At 33.9% G+C, this 23,597-nt stretch overlaps 1 protein-coding gene across 3 annotated transcripts in view; it reads right to left on the bottom strand.

The window, feature by feature from the left end:
- The window catches only part of LOC147386235 (protein NRT1/ PTR FAMILY 5.5-like), a 59,557-nt gene that overhangs the window by 18,998 nt on the left and 16,962 nt on the right, over positions 1-23,597 (bottom strand). For 2 of the 3 annotated variants that reach the window (XM_086423156.1, XM_086423155.1), the window contains exon 4: positions 21,415-22,302. The exons of the other annotated variant lie outside the window; for it this stretch is intronic. In XM_086423156.1, coding sequence (XP_086279282.1) covers positions 21,486-22,302 — 817 coding nt within the window. In that variant the 3' untranslated portion in view covers positions 21,415-21,485. Of the gene's footprint in view, positions 1-21,414; positions 22,303-23,597 lie in introns of those variants that run through there. 3 annotated transcript variants of the gene reach the window in all.

Raw genomic sequence — 23,597 nt, 5'->3', positions numbered from 1 at the left:
TTTAAAAAATCTACTTTCCAACTACATACATAGAAGAAAACAAAAAGACTAAATTTTTTTATCTATATGTATTTATATGAAATTAAGAATAAATTTTTTTATTATTAAACTCTGTTAGATTGGATATTTTTTGGAGTAGATTCTGAATTTGATCTGAAATTATTTTTGGATTTCAAACCAAATCCAAGCCGAAAATCCTAAATTTTTATGTTTTTTTTGGATCGGATCAATTTGGACATCGGATATATTTCAAATCATTGCTAGTCCTAATGATGAAAAGGGATGTGCGATAGTGTGAGGTTTTCTTCTTTCAACAGAAGTTTTAGTGTTTGAGAAACATTTTACTAACTAACTTAGTAAAGATTTGAACCTTACTAAGGGTCGTTTTGCTCAAATGGCTTACCATCCTAGCAATCCAACACCACAACCCTCTAAGTTGCTTTGAAAAACTCATATAATAATAATAATAATAAAATTTTGAGCTTGATTTAAGATTTTGAAAATTGACGTGGCTATCGAACTTCCACGTAACTCTCAAACTTAAAATTGATATTCAATGGTGAAAAATAATTTTTTGAGGAATTTTTTTTTTAAAGTTCATAAAATTTTATCTTCTACAGTCCTGAAACATTGAATCATGTTTTTTTGGATGTCACAAGTTGAGGGGAGCCCAAGGACCCTTAGTGAGGGTGAAATCCTTACTAATTAGTAAGACTAGTAGGACTTTATAGTGTTTCAACTGTTGAAGTACAAGTCCGATTTTGAAACGGGTCAGCCCGCTTCAAAATTTGAAGGGACCCTCCATGTTACAAGAACGTGGCAGTTTGTATTATTTTACACCTTACATTTTGTTAATATTTAGGATAACGCTTAGAAGTGTTACGTGTTCGAGAGGGTTTCTTCGAAATTTTGAAGTGGGATGGCCACGTTTTTGTCCGTTGGAATCTTGTGTAGTGGGTCTCACTTTAACAAAAGTCGATCATTATTGAGAGCTTTTGGAGATTGTGAACATGTTTATTCCGACAAATGCTTTGAAAAATGCTAAAGTGCATTGAAATAACTCTCCAAGTTGCATTGATGAGAGTGTCTTTGTTGGTAGAAACAATAGTTGCTTTTTCTTTATTGAATGTTTTTTACCACACGTGGAAAGTATTCAGAGCCAATTGAGCTCAATCTTGTTACATAATATTTTATATCATTATTTATTGCAATGGATTAAACATATTTTTAATTTGAAATTAAGAAATATGCAATAATTATCTTACATTTTTAATTTTTTTTAATAATAATTAAATATTATTTTATTTATTTAAAAATATCATGCATGTGAGGCTTGCACTTTACACCTCGATGCTTACGCCTCAAGGCACCAACTAGTCGAGCACTCTACCTCGAGTTTTGATGTCTGGAAACATTGGGCTAGCAACCCTTTAAATTCATGGTGTAGATCATAGTCAAAATAAAATTCAGAAAACATTTCTTTTTTTTGGCTAGATCCAAGGCTTTGGTAAATGTCGACCATCAAATTTCTAGAAGTTTAAAATTAGAATCCAACTGTGAAATATCATTATATTCTTAAAATTTCGTGCTCTACGTTCCAATAACATCTTACGATGTTTTTGGATGTGACCTAAATTTATAAGAAACTTTCTTTACTGATTAAGGAAACTGTCATGACTAAATTAGTAAGAAGTCTTACTACGGGTCGTTGGTTCCACCGGAATTGGCATGTTGACAGGACAACGCCACAGCCCTCTACAGTTATTGGCATAAATCAACCTAAGAGAAAATTAAATTCTTTTGGCAGGATCAAAGCCTATGGTTATAGAACTCGCAAATTTAATATTAAAATCCAAAAGAAAATTTTAATTTTTGAAAATTCTTAAAATTTTTTATATTCGACCATTTTCATGAGAGATTTCAGTCAAGAAACTTTCATTTTTTTTATGGTAAGGAAGTGTTATTTCCTTCTAGGACTTTTCTAGCTTCAACGATCCATAATTGAGGGTTTCTGTCAAAGGAACGGTTCGATAAGAGGAAAACTACAAATTCAGATAAATATAAATCTTTTAGGGATTAGTACACATTTTCGTGGGAATACATTATCTTTGGGAATCCCAATCATCAAATTGATGAAGATTTCAAATAAAAAGATAATCCCACTAGGTTTGAACTAAACGGGATTTCTTTTGAACCCAAAGATGAGATTGACATCTATGAACCAAAATAAAGGGAGAATATTTTTATTTTATTTTTTATTATTCATTCTTTTTCAAGGAGAATATAAGAGGGAAAAGAAAATCGAAACCGCAAAGGAAAGGCATGTAGGAGATGAGTCCAAAATAAAATGAGTCGTGCTAGAGTGACCTCAAGATTGTATCTGAAGTGAAAGTGTATACGAACCATAGATGCTTTTCATCGAGATGCTTCAACATTACAAACCAGTAGAAGTGGATCTTGGGACCATTCGGTTCATATGCACTTTCTTTCCACAAAGGAAACGTGATGGATAGCTGGGCTTTGGGTCTTAAAGTTGTGGGTTGAACTTTATAGAGATGGGCTGGATTGGGTGGGTCATTGGGCTCAATGTATTAAATTACAAGATCAATTTTTATTTTTATTTTTAAAGAAAATTACAACAGATATAATGCTGCTCGTCACACATTAAAAGCTTTATACAATTTTTGTTGAATTATCTTATACGGTAATCTATTCTCAGTGCTTTAGTTTAGATCTCATTTGTTTTAATTTATTACTATTTTTTTCATCTACCAACAAAGTTTTTAAATTGAAGGGTAAATTACACTTTGACCCCCATGGTTTTGCATAATGCCACATTGACCCCCTAACATTTTCACAATTGCACTTACCTCCCTTCACATAAGGTGCTAAAATTCATATGACTTCATTACTAGATAGATCTTCTCGAAATGCCTAAAACACATATATTATAATTGCAAAACAGACATTTGAAATCAAAAGTTACAATGACATCGCAACTTTGTTCGTCATTTTGTAAATTATAAATTGTTGAAATAAATTAATCGAAAAATACTTTAAAATATTCAAAATTAAAAATATACAAATCTCCATTCATCATTCACAGTCAGAAATGATTGCAATCTCAGTTGAAAAAGCTAAGTGTGTAAAGTAGATGAGAAAAAGGGTAGTTTGAATATTTCAAAAATATTACAAACAGATATGAGGTTGAGTGACCATTAAGAAAGAAGAAAAAAAACAACACAATGTAAATACTACAAAAGTGATAAACTTGACACTGGTAAAATTCACCCATTTTTAATTTTTGAATTTTTTCAACTAAAATACATAGAAAGATCGACTAAAAATTTGAGATAACAACTTGTTTAAATGATTTCAACCCAAAAGAATCATTCTTTATTGATTTTCATCTAACAATAAAGAAAAAAAAGTGAAAAAATGCATGTTTTTTTTACCTACATCTTCAAAATATTTGAAAAATCCCTCGAAAATGACTTTTTTTTTTTCCTTCTTAAAGCCTTTCCGACAAAACGAAGTCTCTGAAATTTAATTGATATTTCAAAAATTCAATTTTTATTTTTTATTTTTATGAAACCTATGAGTTCAAACAGTTAGGACTTTCATTTGTGAGCAGGGGCGGATTTAGAGTGGGGGCAATGGGGCACTTGCCCCCACAAGAATTTTCAAACCATCTTCGGAGTAATGAACCATCGCATCCCAATTTGTTTTACACTCTTAGTTGCCTCCACAAAACAATTTCCATTGTTATGTTGCCCCCACACAAAAAATTACAATCTTCGTTGCTCTCACAAAAAAGCTTTCACTCTTACATTGCCCCCACATGAGTTAAATCCTGGCTCCGCCCCTGTTCGTGAGAAATGTGAGAGATGAGTTCCATGGACTGTTTTGAAAAGAAGAGTATCATAAATGGATTAGTAAAAGACTGCCCAAAAGTTAGGGATTATTTATTAAAAAAAATCCCTCTATAAAGGTCCTTTAAGTAATTTTCTCCCATATTTAATGGGGGTAATTTAAATGTACCATCTTTTACGTAGAGGCCAGTAATATCAATGTAAACAATATTTTTTTTTTTTGTACTAGTTATGATATATTTGTAATTCCTTTTTAAATTGCCTGTTCTATACGAGGGAGAGGAAGGTGAGAACAAAGAGAAACGGGAAAGTGTGTCAAGAAAAAAAGTTCGGGGGGCTTTTACATATTAGCCTCCAATTTCTTAAATTATTTTGCACACCATAATTATAGTTTTAAATATTTTAGTTATTATTTATAAATTATGATTAGGCTCACATAAAATCTTAAAAAAATAATAATAATAGAAATCCAGCTAAACAAAGAGAGAGCTTTTATTGGCACCCGGACTTTTTCTTAGCTTCAATCATTTTTATTTTTAGTTGGTATTTTAATCCTTTTAAATGAATCATGATTGCTGAAGAATGAGTTTTGGCTCATAGAGTACTGTTTGCAAATTTGCTAACAGCTCCACGGTTTGACATGTGGTGCAAATGACATCAGCAATCCTGCTTGCACGTCCTCCGCCTACAAATTTCAAATTTGGAGATTTAAAATCTTAAAATGGGTTATAGAGATTACATGGATTATCATATTGTCAATCTAACATCACAGTCTTTTGTAGATTTTATGAAAAAATTCATATTACAAAACAATGTAAAATTAAAATTCAACAGTGAGAAATAAAGTTTTTTTTTTTAGAGTTCGTAGAATTTCGTCCTTTACAATGTCATGGCATCGGATCATGTCTTTGAAAGCTACAGGGTGATCCGATCCTGAAATTTCCATTGTCCATCATGGTAGGAGAGAGAAATTGTCTCTCTTAATATTGGTATTATAGTTGTAAAATTAGTGATATTTTGCTCACAGCCCAACACGAGTTTGACATATGACACGTAGGTAATGAGAGAAAAAATATCTCTCTCCTACCCACAGTGAAAAAATGAAATTTCTTGATTAGGTGATCTTCTGGAATTCAAAAACATAATCCAATACCATAGTGTTGCAGAAGATTTGATTCTATAAATTTTAAAATAAAAAATAAAAAAAAAAAAATGTTATTGTTCTATGTTAAATCTTAATTTTAAACTTGGATACTTGGTAAGCATCTATTTTCAATACCTTAGATCAAACTTGAAAAACTTTGCTTTTTAATTTTTTTTCTTTTTTAATCATGAGGTTTTTTTTAATGAAATCGAGAAGGCTAAGGGTTCAATTTCCAATATGAAAATCTATGTGGGCCCCTTAACTATTGCATTTTTGTTACAAAAACTCCCTTGGATTTCTAACAACTCCAAGGGAGCCTTGTTTTATGAAGTTCGTTACCCACCAAACCTCACTTTTTCAAATTTGTTACTGAGCAAACCCCGAAGTGGGATCCACGTCATAAATTCCTAAATTTTTGCATTTCATTTGTTACTTTAGATATCTTGGAGTGGATTCTAACTACATTAATTTGTGGTATTCAAAAAACTGATTTGACGTACGAGATTATAAAGGATAAAATTCTAAGAACTTAGAAACAAAAAATTGAAAAAAAAAAAAAAAAAAAAAAACTTAATTCTCACCATTTAATTTTAATTTTAAATTTGAGAGTTCGATATCCATCCATTTTCAAAATCTACTACCAAGATCAAAATGATTTTCTTATTTTAATTTTTTATGTGGAATCTGAGTTTTTACATGCAATCTAGAAGTTTGTGTTGTTGGATTGCTAATCTGATTGTCTATGTGGGCCCAATGATCCTTAGTAAGATTTGAAATCTTACTAAATAAGTCATGGTAGTATAATTCATAAAGTAAGGTTTTTGCAGGTAACAAACTCGAGAAAATAGTAGGGGTGCACATTGGATTGGGTAAATCCGATAACCGAACCAATCCGAAGCCTTTTGGATTGGATTGGTTCGGATTGAGTATGATTTGGTTCGGGTATGGATTGTATATTAAAAAATCCGATTAATTTGGTTCGGTTCCGGATTAGGTGTATAATAAAACCGAACCAATCCGAGAATTGAACTATATATATATATATATATATATATATATATATATATATATATATATATATATAACTCATCAAAGTCTTCAGCTTTATCTTCTCTATTTTTTTCTAACAAAAACTTATAAAAAAATGTACACTAATCTCTCTCTCAACTCTTAAATGAATCAATTCATTTATGGAATAACTTTTACAAAGAGTTTGATTCCTTATCTTTTTACGAGAATTTTTATGTCGTATTTGTTAGATGAAATATACTATACGAACCTAGGCTTGGATACGTTAATCTACCATTTATGGATTAGTTTCCTCACTAATCCATCCAAAATACTAATTTTAAAATTGTCATTTTTTTTTAGTCTCATTGAACTTCCTCTAATTTTCAATTTTTACAAATTTCAGTCGAAATTTAATCATAAAATCATTTTCATTTTAAAAATATGTATTATTTATGATCTGATTCAAAGGATTCCTCTTTTGAAAGAAAAAATACTAGTTTTTTTATTTTGAAAGTATAAGAACCGAGAACCGATCCGAATCAATCCAAACTAAGGTTGGTTTGGATTGGTTCGGTTCTATAGGGTAATTGGATTGGTTCGGTTCCAACTTTGTAGAACCGATCATATTTGGTTCGATTCCAATTTTGCCAAAATCCGAACCAATCCAATCCGAACAATGTGCACCCCTAGAAAATAGGGGGAGTTTTTGTAATAAAATTACAACAGATAGGTCTGTCTTGTAAATCTCTCTTTTTAAAATTTGGAATATTAAAGGAGCCCGGCTATCCCACGCTCATTTGTGGGAGAGAAGTGTGCTAACCAGCATGCCAACCGTTGGATGCAAAAAAAAAAAAAAAAACACATATTTTCTACGATTTGGCAAACATTAGAGAAAAACTGAGTGCATACCTCCCTTGACAACAATCTCCTCTGAAATACTTTTCTACAATTACCTAAAGACCTCATCTACAAGATTACAACCTCTACCCACAAAGCAATCATCTACAAAAACCAGTCTATCAAGTTGTTCATCCTAACTTCATCTTCTGTTGAAGGAGAGAATCTTACGTTGAAAATATAAGTAAAACAAAAATAGTCATGCTGTAGATGACGGAATTAGGGGAGAGTTGCAAGGCAAAAAAATCCATTGTGCTTTCTAGAGAACGAACTTTAGTTGGTATCTAAACTTGGCTTCATAGTCAGAATGCAAGATGAAACCGTTTGGTTTGATCTACATCTGCAAACTCTGCAATAACATCCTCCACATTTCATACCCTCAAACGCCTAAGACGATAGGTTTTGGAAGAAAAATCTGTTGAGGACGATGGGTTTGGGGAAAAAGAATCTGTTTTTTTCCCTACAATGCATCATCGAGATTCATACTACATCCAACGGCTGATATGCTCGTTCGCACACTTCACTCCCAGGAACGATCGTGGGGGTAGGTACGTCATAATTCTAGTGTTGGTCTGTGAGCAAAACAACACTCGTTGTACAACACATCCAGTCAACTCCAAACTTGGCTTAGTTGACTAGAACGGATTTCAAGGCGACTTCAAAATGTACTGAATTGGCTAAATTTTCTCACAAAAATGCTTGATTTTTCTCCATAAAACTAATCATCTTGAAGCTTTTTAACTTTTTTCCATAAAAAGATTTTACCACTTTAAAACTTTTTAACTTAAAAATTGTACGATTCCCTCAAGATAGAAGTACCTTCTCTAATTCATCGACTTTAACCTCTCAAAGAAAACCATTTTCAACCAAAAAATCTATTATACTAATTTCTCAAAATTCCTCTCTCACTCTTGAGGTACAAGGGTCGAAGGAGATATATCTTAAAGTTGTAGAGGAGGGTAACATGCTCATGATCATAATGGGTTTTGGGTAGAAAAATAGAGGCAATAATTAGTCTAAAATTAATGAGTCCCTCCAATTTTCGTGTTTAGAAACAATGATTACCATACAATATTTTATGATCTAAAATTCTATATCTTCAATAATCTTTGTTTATGTTATTTATAAATTAAACTTGACTTTTTTCTCTTTTAATTTAATAAAAACTTAATTTTATAATCTAAGAAGGCATATTAATCATTTATAATAAAAATACTAAATTCTGCTGTATAATATACCTCTATCCATCCAAATGATTATGGTGAGGAATTAAACTACAGAACAATACACAAATTTCAACAATGTGTCCAAGTCATTAATTATCTAATTAAACATGAGATCATAATTAGAGGGTTTCATCGAAATTACCTAAGATAGGATAACTTTGCTTCGACAAATTGAGGCTTTCGTGGACTCTTATGCCGAAACTCAAGTAATAGAAGAAAATCTTAAGATTCGTATCATCCCATCCCGATCCCATCCTAACCTCCACCTCACTTCACATACGGCAGTGGTGGCCTCAGTTTGGAAATTAATTGGATATATTTAAATTCTTTTTCGGTTGACAATTGGTAATTTTGTTGAATTTTCAAATGAAAAGAGAAACAAAGACTTAGGTGTTGTTTGTTAAACTGAACAAATAAGTACTAAATGATTATAATTGCTGAAACTATATAAGCGCTGAATTTAAGTGCTGAAATTGTTGTCTGGTTATCGATCTGAGTTGTGCTGAACTAATTCAAATTAAGCACTATAATCACAGAAATCTGTTTGTAACTTAATGCTGAAAACTGGTAAATTGACTATATTACCCTTTTCAACAGTTGTATGTTTAAGGAAAAATTATTAATAAAATCCAAAAATAAAAATTATTTATTAAAAAAATACTAAATTTAATGAAATTCGTTTTGGGAACTTAACTGAACAAATTATCTCTCTTCCACATCATTTAAAAAGTAAATTTTAAAATTTTTTAATTCAAATTAAAAAATAATATTAATTCAAATTAAAGAGAGAGAATATTAAATATAAATATTTCGTTAAATATTAAATATTAAATATTCAAAAAAAAAGGAAAGAGGAAATTTCTCTCTCCTCTTTTATTTTTTTGAAATAGTTAATATTTAATATTTAATATTATTTCAATGCGTGGAAGAGAGAGAAAATTTTGGCTTTTTCTCTTTAATTTAAATTAATATTATTTAATTTGAATTAATATTATTTAAATAAGTAGATGAGAGAGAAAATAGGAGAGAGATATTATTGGTGTGGGTTGCCTTATTAATTTGTGGGGTGGTTATACATTATCCATAGGACATAAGAGGTAATATCATTTCAAGTATAAGGGCATACTTGTCCATGTTGAAGAAGACTGGTGCTTACCGCTTTAGCAAAAAAATTAAGTGATCCAACTTCACTTAATGCTTTTCACTTATTTTTTAGCAATAAGTACGGAAAATGTGGAGTAAAAAAATTAAGTGATCCAACTTCACTTAATGCTTTTCACTTATTTTTTAGCAATAAGTACGGAAAATGTGGAGTAAACAAACGTGCTGATTGCTAAAGCTGAATTACATTCAGCATTAAGTGCTGAAATCAGCGTTAAACAAACACCCCCTTACTTTGTAGTAGATTTTGGATTTTCTAGACTCAAACTATGTATGAGGCTCTCCCATCTCCCATCACACAAAAGGATGAGAAAAGAAGTAAAACAAACTTTCTAGAGATCTGTACCCTTTTTAGAATGATGAATAAGTTGACAACGGGTCGGTTCGATATCAGATCAGTATTACTGATCCAAAATTTTGTAAACATGTATGTGAATTGAATCCGTTTAGATTCATTTCATCATTAATCTGAAACGGAACCGAATACATGCCTTATTTTCAAATTATCAATATTCAAAAAATTAAAAAAAAAAAATCATATAAAATTAAAAAAAAATCTACTTTCCAACTACAGACATAGAAGAAAACAAAAAGACAAAAACATTTTATCTATATGTATTTATATGAAATTAAGAACACATTTTTTTATTATTAAACTATGTTAGATTGAATTTTTTTTGGATCGTAGGTTCCAAATGTGATCCAAAATTATTTTTGATCTAAGATTTCAATCCAAATCCAAGCCGAAAATCCAAAATTTTCTTGCTTTTTCGGATCGGATCAATTCAAACATTGGATATATTTTAGATCATTGCTAGCCCTAATGATAAAAAAGGACATGCGACAGTGTGAGGTTTTCTTCTTTCAAGAGAAGTTTTAGTATTTGAGAAACATTTTACTAACTAACTTAGTAAAGATTTGAGCCTTACTAAGGGTCATTTTGCTCAAATGGCTTATCACCTCAGCAATCCAACACCACAATCCTCTAAATTATTTTGATTCCCCTCTTGGATTTTTCTCATGATTTAACTGGGGGACCATGGCGGTGGGTTACTGTGGTAGTTCTTTCCGAGATTAGTTGTGGTGCGCGCAAGGTGGCGCGGACACTCGGTTAGTAAAATAAATAATAATAAATAATAATAATAATAATTTTTTAAAGTTGATCCAAGGTTTCAAAAATTGACATGGCTATTGAACTTCCACATAATTCTCAAACTTAAAATTGATATTTAACGGTGAAAAATAATTTTTTGAGGATTTTATTTGTTAAAGTTCGTAGAATTTTATCCTCTAAAACATTGAATCATGTTTTTTTTTAAGGATGCCACAAGTTGAGGGGAGCCCACCGACCCTTAGTGAGGGTGAAATCCTTACTAATTAGTAAGACTGGTAGGACTCTTTAGTGTTTCAACTGTTGGAGTATGAGTCTGATTTTGAAGCGGGTCAGTCCGCTTCAAATTTTGAAGGAACACGTTACAAGAATGCGGCATTTTGTATTATTTTAAACCCTACATTTTTGTTAATACGTAGAATACCGCTTAGAAATGTTACGTGTACGCAAATTGAGAGGGTTTCTTCAAAATTTTGAAGCGGGATGGCCACTGCAAAGTTTTTTTTCCCTTGGAATCTTGTGCAGTGGGTCTCACTTTAACAAGAGTGGATCATTCTTGAGAGCTTTTAGAGATTTTGAATATGCTTTATCCCTACAAATGCTTTGAAAAATGCAAAAGTGCATTGAAATAACTCTCCAAGTTTCATTGATGAGAGTGTTTTTGTCAGTAGAAAACAGTAGTTGCTTTTTCTCGAGATGCGAGTGCATGTATAGAGGAAAATCGATGGTTCCCTACACACATAGTTTTATTGAATGTTTTTTACCACGCGTGGAAAGTATTGCAATGGATTAAACGTGTTTTTAATTTGAAATTAAGAAATATGCAATAATTATGGTACTTTTTTAATTTTTTAATAATAATTCAATATTATATTATTTATTTAAAAATATCATGCATGTGGGGCTTGCACTTTATAACTCGAGGCTTATGCCTCGAGATACCAGCTAGTCGAGCACTCTGCCTCAAGTTTCGACGTCTGGAAAACATTGGCCCAGCAACCCTCTAAGTTCATGTTGTAGATCACAGTTAAAATAAAATTCAGAAAACAATTTTTTTTTTTTTTGGCTAGATCCAAGGCTTTGGTAAATGTCGACCATCGAATTTCTAAAAGTTTAAAATTAAAATCCAACTGTGAAATATCATTATATTCTTAAAATTTCATGCTGTACATTCCAATGACATCTTACCATGTTTTTCGATGGGACCTAAATTTATAGGAAGCTTTCTTTAGTGATTAAGGAAACTGACATGACTAAATTAGTAAGAAGTCTTACTAAGGGTCATTGGGTCCACCGGAATTGGCATGTTGACCGTACAACGCCACAGCCCTCTAGAGTTCTTGGCATAAATCAACCTAAGAGAAAATTAAATTCTTTTGGCAGGATCTACTACTAGAAAAGTCACTTATACCGACAGCTAGGTTTTTTGTCAGCACTTGTCGGAGATAAATGCGTCGGTAAATGTTTAAGCAATGGTCACATGAAAGTACCGTCGCTATATCCCTTATTTTCTGGAAAAAATTTAGTGTGGAAATTAATTTTTTCGGTAGTTGTTTACACCTTTACCAACAGACTTATTACCCGTCAGTATATGCTATTTTGTTAAAAAAAAAAAAATTGGAAATTAATTCAACAATTTTGCAATGGCTTCTGTTTTTGCAACTTTAATAGACCTGCCAATTATAGCACAGCTAGGTCACATGAAATGGGAATGGGATAGTTTAATCATCAATAGATACAAACATGCTCCATGTGTTCCCATTAACAGTTTTTCAACAAATCAAATGATATGGTGGAGTGCTATTGGGCTGTAACATGCTACAAGATGAGATGTTGAAATGGCAGAATGTGTGGGTTCCTTTGGGCCTGCCGCAACAGATGCCACATATAAAAAGAAACCCATGCTACAAAGCAAAATCTTAACCTAGAATAGACGCACAAGTTACATGTTATCTGAACAATTACCTTCCAAAATAAGCATGAAGAATAGCAACACCATAAAAATAAAAGAACCTATTATAAAGAACAATACATGTAGGGTACACTGGGCTGACTCCGTTTAAGTTGTTGTGCCTTAAATTCCTGCCATCACATTTTCAAACTATCAGCTTCCAAACATTTATCAAATAACACTTCAGCATTAGTATTTTGAAGGGCTAGACGTGGAAGTTACTTTAGCAGAGAGATCAATTCATTCTAAACATAAAGGAAAACATATGCCATCGCTACATAGTTATGGCCAATTTTGTGACATGAAAACACTAAAGATGACAAAGGAAAATTGAAAATGCCATGTACCCATTATCATCATCAGGAAAAGTGAAAATGCCAACTATCCACAAAATGTTTGTCTTCCATATCACAAGCACTATAAGAGTAACCATAAATGTTGTGATTACCATCACAGCAACCACTGCAATGCCTGCATCAAAACAAATAAAAAAGATGTTTCATTAGAAAGGAATACAACTTTTGATCTTTGTCCAATTAATAACCGATTGGATTTGGTAATTTGCCCCATAATATTTAATTGTTCCTTTTGTTCTCTAGTATTATTTTCCTGTACTAGTTCAAAATTATCACTATCCTTGTCTGATTCATTTGCCCTGTTCTATTCTTTCAAGTTTCAAAGGTTCATGCTCTATACTTACTGTAAGCACAAAACAATATATTGGGTATTGTTTACATGATCTGTCACACTTTCTTAATAAATATACTTGTATTTGATTTGTTGAAGTCGGAGTTTCTTAGTGTCCAACATCCCGAATACATGAACAAGTTATACATTAATTATATCGACAGACATGTTTTCTCGGGTTAGTTAGAATTGAGAGCTTACCGTGACACAGGCAATCATGAGCATGTAGTTGATTTCAGGAATGTAAACCTGTCCTTCGTACTTAACGGAAGTATGAACCACCTTAACCCTTGGGAAGTAGCCTAGACTTAGAGATTGGGATATGATTGCAAATGCTCCAGATATCATAGCTTGGCTGGCAATAATTGAGTTTCTGAAAATTGATTGGGAGTGTTCGATTTACATACTTGAATAAGTTGTAGAGACCAATGCCACTAATGAAAGCAAACCACAAGAAGATGATTGTGGCAAAGCACAAGAAGATGATTGGGGTAAATATTTTAAATACCACAAAAAGTGGTATTTAAAATATTTACTGGGATTAGATATGCCACATGTTGCCCAAAGGGGAGAGTTACCGCCACGCTCCTTTCAGCGAGCCGAGCGAGGTGTTAGCACTCAACAAACAAACAAACAAGGATCCAAAATTACCTTGTATTATTGTCAAAGAAACCGGCAGTGATGCTCTGATTAGCAACTCTCAGTTTGTGCTCAGCCGCTGCTCTGACTTGTTCCTCTACAGTCCGAACCTTATTACTGAAATAGTAGATTAAAATAAGAGAGGAATAATCATAGCCACCATATCTTATACACAAAAAACCTTAGGATACAGATAATTATTAATAAACTTATGAATGAAGTTAGTGTGAATTCATGTGCGTATCATACAAGATGAACCATTGTGGTGTTGAATACTTCTTTTAAAAATACAAGTAGTTCATTATTTGCCTCTCCGATCTGTTTTCTATTGGTTTATATTTCAAGAAAATATTGAATGTTGACTCACCAGACCACACCACTATACAAGAACTGAAGACCAAATTGATACCAGACACCCTAGTTGTTCTTATGAGGAGGATAAACTCAGAAGAATTGGGGAAAAGATGCAATGTTCAATGGATGGTGCTTGCATTATTTAGTGTCAAATTATCTGTAGAGACATTCTGATTATCAATCCATTAGCTTGGTCTTCATGTAAAAATTACAGAGGCTTTTCATAGCATATGATTTGAAAAAGAAATGAATATAAATGGGGTGGGGCATCAGTAACTATAAATCAAAGACATGGGAGACTAGTAGTGGGAAAAGAAAGGAAGAAAAACAAGTTAAACTGTACCAGCATATCCGAGCAACTATATTTGTTGGTTCTTAAAATGTCATGTCTAGCCATCTGACTAAAACCTTTCCTTTGGCCAACCTCAATATAAACGAGATCAAGATGCTCTAGTGTTCAACAAGTATGACTATAACTATAGACTACTATACAGTGTCTGTTAATAAACTTGAAAGGAATGTTCAGTACTTGCAGGTATCTGTTATCAGGAAAAAAGAGGACCTGCAGTTCATAAGAATAATATTGACACTAGGAATTGTAAATTCATAAAAAGCAAGATAAGCGAAATCAACACTTTTAGGAAATTAAAATGCTCCCATGAAACTTATTAAGAACTTATAGGGGGAGTTTACTGTTGGGAATTAAAGAGAAGATTGGAGAGAATAATTTTTGGATGGAAGAGGTTTTTTATTATTGAACTCAACTTGATCTTTTTTTTTTGGTTGATACAAAATGGTGGGAGAACATCTCTATTTATAGGACTCTATGGACAATTCTAGATACACCATTAAATAACTTAGATTATTCTAGATACTTCCTATATACCAATTAATAAATGAGTGTTTCTAGAAAATACAAGAGTATTTCTAGTGACTCTAGTAAATAAAAGAAAATTCTAGAAACTCTAGCAATTACAAGATAATTCTAGAAACTCTAGCAATTACAAGAAAATTCTAGAAACTCTAGAGACAAACTATAATAAATCAAGTTTATTATTTCAACACCCCCCCTTAAACTTGATTTGTGACTCCAAGAATACCTTGTAACTTGGTAAAAGCTTTTCTCTTGAGTGGCTTGGTAAATATGTCTGCTACTTGATCTTGAGATTTCACGAATTCCAACCTTACTTCCTTTCTTCCAATGCATTCTTGTATATAATGATAACGAGTGTCGATATGCTTACTTCTTTCATGAAAGACAGGATTCTTTGCTAGTGCGAGTGCTGACTTGTTGTCAACACGAATCTCGACAGGCTTTTCTTGTGGTAAATTCAATTCTTTCAACAAGTTTCTTAGCCAGATAGCATGACAAACACATGATGTTGCAGCAACATATTCGGCTTCACAAGTTGATAGTGTGACGATTGGTTGCTTCTTTGACATCCAAGTGAAAGCAGTGTTTCCCATAAAGAACACAAATCCGGTGGTGCTCTTTCTATCATCCAAGTCTCCACCCCAATCGCTATCACTATATCCAACTATCTCATAATTGTTAGAAGATGAATAAAACAAGCCATAGTTGGTTGTACCTTTAATGTACCGAAGTATTCTTTTTGCAGTCTTGAAATGGGTTGTTGTTGGAGCTTCCAAATAGCGACTAACGATTCCAACGGCATAGAGAATATCCGGCCTAGTACAAGTTAGGTAGCGCAAACTTCCAATAAGGCTTTTATAGAGAGTTGGGTCCACCTTTTCTCCTTCATCATGCTTTGACAACTTGATTCCACATTCCATCGGCGTGCCAACTGGATTAGAGTCATTCATCTTGAACTTCTTAAGCACTTCTTTAGCATAGCCTTCTTGAGTAATGAAGATGCCTTTGTCTTTTTGCTTTACTTCAATACCGAGGTAGTAAGACATGAGTCCAAGGTCTGTCATCTCGAACTCTTTCGCCATTTCTTTCTTGAACTCCTCAAACATACTCGGGTTGCTACCTGTGAAGATCAAGTCATCCACATACAAGCATACAATCAAAATATCTCCATTTTTAACTTTGATATAGAGTGCATGCTCATATGGACACTTGGTGAAATTCTTATCTTGAAAGTACTTGTCAATTCGAGTATTCCAAGCTCTCGGCGCTTGCTTTAGGCCATATAAAGCCTTCTTCAACCTCAAAACTTTATCTTCATGTCCTTTTACTTCATAGCCCAATGGTTGCTCGATGTAGACTTCTTCTTCAAGGAAATCATTTAAGAAGGCGGACTTTACATCCATTTGGTAGATCTTCCATCTATTTTGGACTGCCAAAGAAATTATTAATCTAACGGTTTCAAGACGAGCAACAGGAGCAAATACCTCATCATAGTCGATGCCTTCTCTTTGACTATAGCCTTTAGCCACTAATCTTGCTTTGTATCTCTCCACGTCTCCTTTAGCATTCTTCTTCGTCTTGTACACCCATTTTACTCCGATCGCTTTGTGTCCTTGTGGAAGTGTAGCTAGCTCCCATGTGTTGTTCTTTGTGATTGAATTGATTTCTTCATCCATAGCGTCTCTCCATTTCTTGTTTTCTACCGCTTCTTGGTAGCTTAGAGGTTCACAATCACCAAAGAGACACAAAAGAGTGATATCATTTTGATTTTCGGTTACCTCATAAAGTTCTTGTAAGCTTCTTAAGCGTGGCGTCTTCTCATTAGAACTTTCACTTGATGACGAATCTTCATGCAGGTTTTCGGTTGGTGAGATTGGTGGAGTAGTAGGTTCTCGAGGTTCTTGTCTTGTCTCTTCCATCCTTGGTTGCTCCATTTCTTCTTCTTCAAAGTAAGGAAGAAAATCATACTCGTCTTCTTGTGTGTTCCAATCCCAAGAATCTTCTTCATTGAACTTTACATCACGACTAATGAGAATTTTGCCGGTAATTGGGTTGTACAACTTGTAGCCTTTGGATCTTGAGTCATAGCCAATGAATACGTACTTCTCACTTTTGTCGTCGAGCTTGGTTCTCTTTTCATCAGGCACATGAACATAAGCAACACTTCCAAAGACTTTGAGGTGAGAAATTTCGGGCTTTCTTCCACTCCATGCTTCTTGTGGTGTCTTCTCATACACACTTCTTGTTGGAGAACGATTTGCCAAGTAGACTGCACAAGCTACTGCTTCGGCCCAAAACTCCTTGGGCATTCTTTTGCTTTTGAGCATGCTACTAGCCATGTTGAGTATGGTTCGATTCTTCCTCTCCGCTACTCCATTTTGTTGGGGGGATCTCGGCACCGTTAAGGGACGACGAATTCCATGATCTTCGTAGTACTTTTGGAACTCGTTTGATGTGAATTCTCCTCCTCGGTCAGATCTCATGGCCTTAATAGCAAGACCGTTTTCTTTCTCAACAAGGGCTTTAAACTTCTTAAAATTCTCGAACACCTCCGACTTCTCCTTTAGGAAATAAGTCTACGTTTTCCTTGAAAAATCATCAATGAAAAGGAGAAAGTATTTGCTCTTACCAAAAGAGTTTGGTTTAATTGGTCCACAAACATCAGTGTGTACAAGCTCGAGCGGCTTTGTAGCTCTTGATGATGACTCTTTCGGAAAGCTTCTCCGGGATTGCTTCCCAAGCAAACATCCTTCGCAAAGCTGATCGGGTTGGTTGATGCATGGTAGACCTCTCACCATCTCCTTATTTTCCAAAAGTTCGAGCCCGCCAAAATTGAGGTGTCCAAAGCGTAAATGCCATAGCCATGATGAGTCACTATAGCAAGCTTTTAGACACATTGGAACATCGTATTGAATGTTCAAGAGGAACATTCTATTTTTTGACATGGGCACCTTGGCAATCAAATTACTTTTACTGTCTCTTAAGAAAATGTTATTTTCTTTTAAGTGAATATCATACCCTTTCTCTAGCAATTGACCCAAACTCAAAATATTATTCTTCATGTTGGGCACAAAATAAACATTTGAGATGAATTGATGGCCTCCATTTTTTAAGCGTATGAGAATTTTACCTTTGCCTTCCACGGGTATTTTTGATTCATCTCCAAAGGAGACATTCCCTCTTACCGCTTCATTGAGCTCCACAAATATTTTTCTTTGTCCACACATGTGATTGCTAGCGTCGGTGTCAAGATACCATCTATTTTCTTGGCCTTCATCTTTGTCTTTGCAAGCTAGCAGCAACGTACCTTCTCTCTACCTTTATCTTCGATGAAATTGGCCTTTTCTTCGACCTTGCTTGGCAATCTACACTCGGAGGCATAGTGACCGAACTTATTGCAATTATAGCATTTGATGTGAGATTTGTCGTTCCTTGACCATGAGTTGCTTCTTCCGTGCCCTCTTGTTGCTTGTGGATTTCGACTTCTTTCTCCGTTGTTGAAGTAATTAGAATTGTTGGAATTGTTGAAGTTGTTGTTGAAGCCGCCCCTTCCTTCTCTTCCTCGTCCACGTCCACGTCCTCTTCCTCTTTGATTTCTATTATTTCCAAAATTTTCTTCCTTCAAGTTGAGTTGTAGTAGTTGCTCTATAGTCTCCTTTTGCTTCTTTTTCCTTTTTTGTTTTTCCTCATAGGCTTGTAAAGAACCCATGAGTTGCTCAACGGTCATGGTTTCTAAATTTTTATTTTTTTCAATGTTCGTAGCAATGAATTCAAAATTTGGATTCAGAGTACGAAGAATTTTCTCCATAACTTTCACTTCACTAATATCTTCACCATTTCTTCTTAATTGATTAACAATGGCCAATACTCTAGCAAAATAATCAGAAATTAATTCAGATTCCTCCATGAATAAAAGTTCAAACTCACCTCTAAGAGTTTGAAGACGAATCTTTTTAACTTGCTCGACTCCTTTGTTGCAAGTTTGAAGCTTCTCCCACGCTTCTTTGGCCGTAGTTGCATTTGAGATCTTCTCGAATGCATCTTCATCTACTGCTTGATAGATGAGATAGAGAGCTTTCTTGTTTTTTTTATTGAATCCCTCAAGGCTTCCCGTTGGGTTTGGGAAAGAGCAATATCGTCTTGCTCCTTATGGCCTTTCTCGACAACTTCCCACACATCTTGAGCTCCTAGTAGCGCCTTCATCTTGATGCTCCAATTGTCATAGTTGCTCTTGGTGAGCATTGGAACTTGGAAGGGGACCATTCCTCCACTTGCCATTTTTCTTCACGAACCTGGCTGCTCTGATACCACTTTGTTGGGAATTAAAGAGAAGATTGGAGAGAATAATTTTTGGATGGAAGAGGTTTTTTATTATTGAACTCAACTTGATCTTTTTTTTTTTTGGTTGATACAAAATGGTGGGAGAACATCTCTATTTATAGGACTCTATGGACAATTCTAGATACACCATTAAATAACTTAGATTATTCTAGATACTTCCTATATACCAATTAATAAATGAGTGTTTCTAGAAAATACAAGAGTATTTCTAGTGACTCTAGTAAATAAAAGAAAATTCTAGAAACTCTAGTAATTACAAGATAATTCTAGAAACTCTAGCAATTACAAGAAAATTCTAGAAACTCTAGAGACAAACTATAATAAATCAAGTTTATTATTTCAACAATTACTTCACAAGGAGGGATTATTCTCTAAGCCACAAGCATTAAACTAAGAAAAATAAAAGTCGGCATTTCTTAAAAGTAAAAGAACTTAAAACTAAAGATGCTTGGAAGTATAAAAAAAAAAGGGTTAAAATAGAAGTATGAGACTGAAAGGGGATTACTACATAAAGACAAATATAAAATTAAATCTTCTTCCCACCTTGGTCTCTTCTTCTTCTTCTTGGTTTTAGCTTCTTAAATGAGTGAGACTAGACTTGGACAAAGTTTTGGGATGTGCGAAAGCTTTGAGGTTGAGATGGTTTGAGCTCCACTCCTTTTTTTTAAATACTTTGAATAGGAGTCTTATTTATAAGTTTTTTGGAGACCCTTGAAGATAAATTTGTTCAAAGTCCTCGAGTTTCCAATATTACCACTAAAATCATAAATAATGACTTTAAATACCCTCCATTTAGATGTCTTTTACACTCCTATGAGTCTTAATAATCATAATGATCAAACGATAGGATTGTAAAAGACAATAAATTTCTAGAGCATTCTAAATGAGGGATAAAAGTGTCTTAACTCCTAATCCCTTGACTTTGGATCAAACTCTAGAGACTTAGGTTAGATGGCATATAAATTGGTACTTGAGTTGAGGATATTCTACATAGCTGGCTTCTAACAACCTAAGACTAAAAGAGTCTTTGCACACAAATTCTAGAGCTTTCTCTTAGGAGGATAAAATGGCCATGATCCATGAAAAATGGTTAAATTACTTTGGCCTCTCTTGAATTAGAGATAAGAATGATGGGCACAAGCGTAAATCATCACAATTTAGCTCTAATGAGATGGGGTTAAGGTGATAATTCAACTCAAGTGGGGACCAAGAAGGACTTGGAGTCAAAGTTGAAGGAATTGGTGAATTACCAAAAAGTCAAGGTGGGGGAATTATTAGAAGGTTAATAAGAGGATAAAAGACGAACAAAAATGATTTTCTTGAATAAAAAAAACACTTAGAAAGGTTTTAGGGAGTAATTTCTCTTAACCAAATTCGATTTCACATGGGCTTGTAACTGCGCAAGAGATTTGTCCTTGGGTGAGCCATGGATAAGCAAAATTAACACTAGCTGTGGGTCACTCCCATACTAGGCAAAATCAACACTGGACGATGGGTGAGGCAATGACCAGGCCAAAAATAAATTGTCCTTGGGTCACCCACGGCCAGGTTTGGAATCTGCATTAAAATGGCCTTTGGGGCCTTGTGTCTTGCCAATTGATGGGTTTTGAGGCCCTTGAAGAAATAAACTTTGGGTCAAGCCTATTTCTAAAAGATTCTTAGTGCTCTCGAGCTCGGCCTAGACAAAATTGGAGTGTTTACAACACCAACTCAAAAGCTCATTGATGTGGCATGTGCAGGAATAGTAGATTTTTTCCTCAGGATACATAATTGCACATCCCATAAAACATGTGCAATTATGTACCCTAAGGGAAAAAATCTATGGTTCTTGCACATGCCACGTAAGTGAGTTTTTGAGTTATCATGTTCGGTTGAGTTAGAAAATCAATACTCAATTTTTTCCTATCAATGAATGTCAAATGTTTATGTTTTGTTTTCGTTTTAGATTCCCCAATCCATATCCAACAAACGGTTAAGAAAAGAGTAAAAACACAATTCCCTTGAGATAGGTACAGACTTTACATGGATTGGTATAATGTTTTAATTTTTTGGAATTAAAAGAGAAAGAAGGGAGAATACTTGTGTGCCACATATTAAGGAAGTCAACATGAGAGTCATAACAATTAAGGATAATAAGATGAGAAAGTGCAAATCAAACACTATAAATACATATCGATTTGTTTATATTGTTCATTACATTCTCCTCTTCAGGTTACGCTACTCCTCATCATATGTTATTGGGTCCTGGTAAGGAAACTTAGTCGCTACAAATGCATAAGCACTTAAAATCACAAAACACACTACAGATAGTAGATGAAAATATCTGTCCATACGCGAATCGGTGATATTATTGCCAACCTCATTTTGAAACCATGGACCACCTGCCGACTCAGTTATCTCTTTTGTCATCCAAACAAGAAATATAGAAAAGATGGTTCCCCCTCCAATCATACCTTCAGTGAACGCAGAACTGTACCTCCTCATCGAATAGGGAAGTTGATGGTAAAAGAAATTTTCAACGCCATCATGAATTAATCCATCCATCGCTCCAAACAAGAGGAATTGTGGAGTTAACCAAAAGAGAGTTATATTCCTAGGTAGATGATTCCGCCTTTCAGTTTCTACCCAAGCAGCAATAGTACAACAAAATGTAGAGAAGATCATTCCAACAGCAATTTTAATCAAAGGAGCATACTTCCTTCCTGACCCAGATAGTGTGTTCGATATTATAAGCTTATATAGTCTTTTCGTCACTGAACTTGATATCCCTATTATAGTGACAAAGATGTTAAGAGATTGTGTTGTTCCACCAAGACTTTGTTTCATATTATTTCCTTGATCGAGGAAAAAGGTATTTCCGACTGATTTCACCATACCATACGCAAGGAAGGTCATGCACATGGGAACGATTTGTAATAGACGTTTAACTTCCTCCACTTCCGTTACTGTGCAAAGCCTCCATCTCTTTCTTTCTTCCTCTATTTCCATGGGATCACCAGACGATGACTTTATCATAGCAGCTTTGTCCAAGAACCTACAATGTATCATCATCACAGTAGCTTTTGAAATGAATCCTTTTGAAAAGTACTAAAAAATTTGAAATTAAATTATCTGCATATTTTCTAAAAATGGATAACTATAATCACAATTATTTACTACTACTATTTTATGGACAACCACAAAAATGGAAGATACCTTATTTTGTTGTGTATGAACTTTTGTTTCTAGAAATAAAATGAAATTAATTACATAAAGAACACATGATTCAGTTACACAAAACACAGGATTCAAGTGATTTGGCAAATTGCTTGTGTCTATTAATCCACTATAAACGATCAAGATTACAACCTCTCAAACATCTGAATTAGTCTCTTGAAGCTCTTGCCAATTTAAACTTAGGTATACTAAACATCTTGTAACATCGTCCGATAATGAAACTAAATGAATAGACATTCCTTGAAGGGTGCATTACTTTATCCGGATAGATGTTTCTTGGACTTTTTGGTGTTGAGTGAAGTGGTTTGCAAATGACATGTTACTATGATAGATTTTTTGCTAAAAAAAAAAGTCATTATGGGAATTCACGGAATCCCAAATGACCAATTGCACGAAATCTAATGGGAGTAGTTTTGTAAATTGGGAATGCCCACACTACATGCAGGATAATGTGATTTGTCCATTAAAGATTCTGTGAAATCTCAAATTAACTTTTTCTTTGAGCTAAAGTTTTTTAATATTGCTACCATTTTCTATAGTTAGAGTGGTCCATATATCATTTAGGCAGGTGGGGTAATTTCATTGGTTCTATTCCAAGGAGCATGTTTTGGAAGGAGGATGATGGTACAACAACTATAAATATAGAGGGGCCTTCATCAGCAAATGGTGGTAGTTTTGGGTTTATTCGGAGGATCTCGATGGGTGGGTTCTTGTTTGGATTTTGGAGTTGTAGGAGGGGTTGGTTCTTTAGATGTATGCTTCATAGAGATCTAGATATATTCCATCCAAGAAAGCTTGAAATTTGTGATTTCGGTGGACTCCTTGTAAGTCATTAACTGCACAAACAGTGAGATAGATATTGGGTGGAAATATTTGCAATGGGTACATAATTGATATCAGACAAGCCAGGGGTGGATTTAGAGTAGGGGCTGTGGGGGCACTTGCCTCCACAAGAATTTTCAAAGTGTATGAATTAGTGAGATATTGCAATAGATTTTAGCAGCGGATGATAAAATCTTCCACTATTACCCCCACAATTTTTTTTCCAATCCTAACTGCCCCTACAATTATTTTTTTTTTTCTCTTAGTTGTCCCCACAAAAATATTTCTACT

The sequence above is a fragment of the Akebia trifoliata genome, chromosome 14 (assembly GCF_017979445.1).
Source record: "Akebia trifoliata isolate Shusen 1 chromosome 14, ASM1797944v1, whole genome shotgun sequence".
Classification (NCBI taxonomy): Eukaryota; Viridiplantae; Streptophyta; class Magnoliopsida; order Ranunculales; family Lardizabalaceae; genus Akebia; species Akebia trifoliata.
This window is presented reverse-complemented; position numbering and strand designations above follow the sequence as displayed.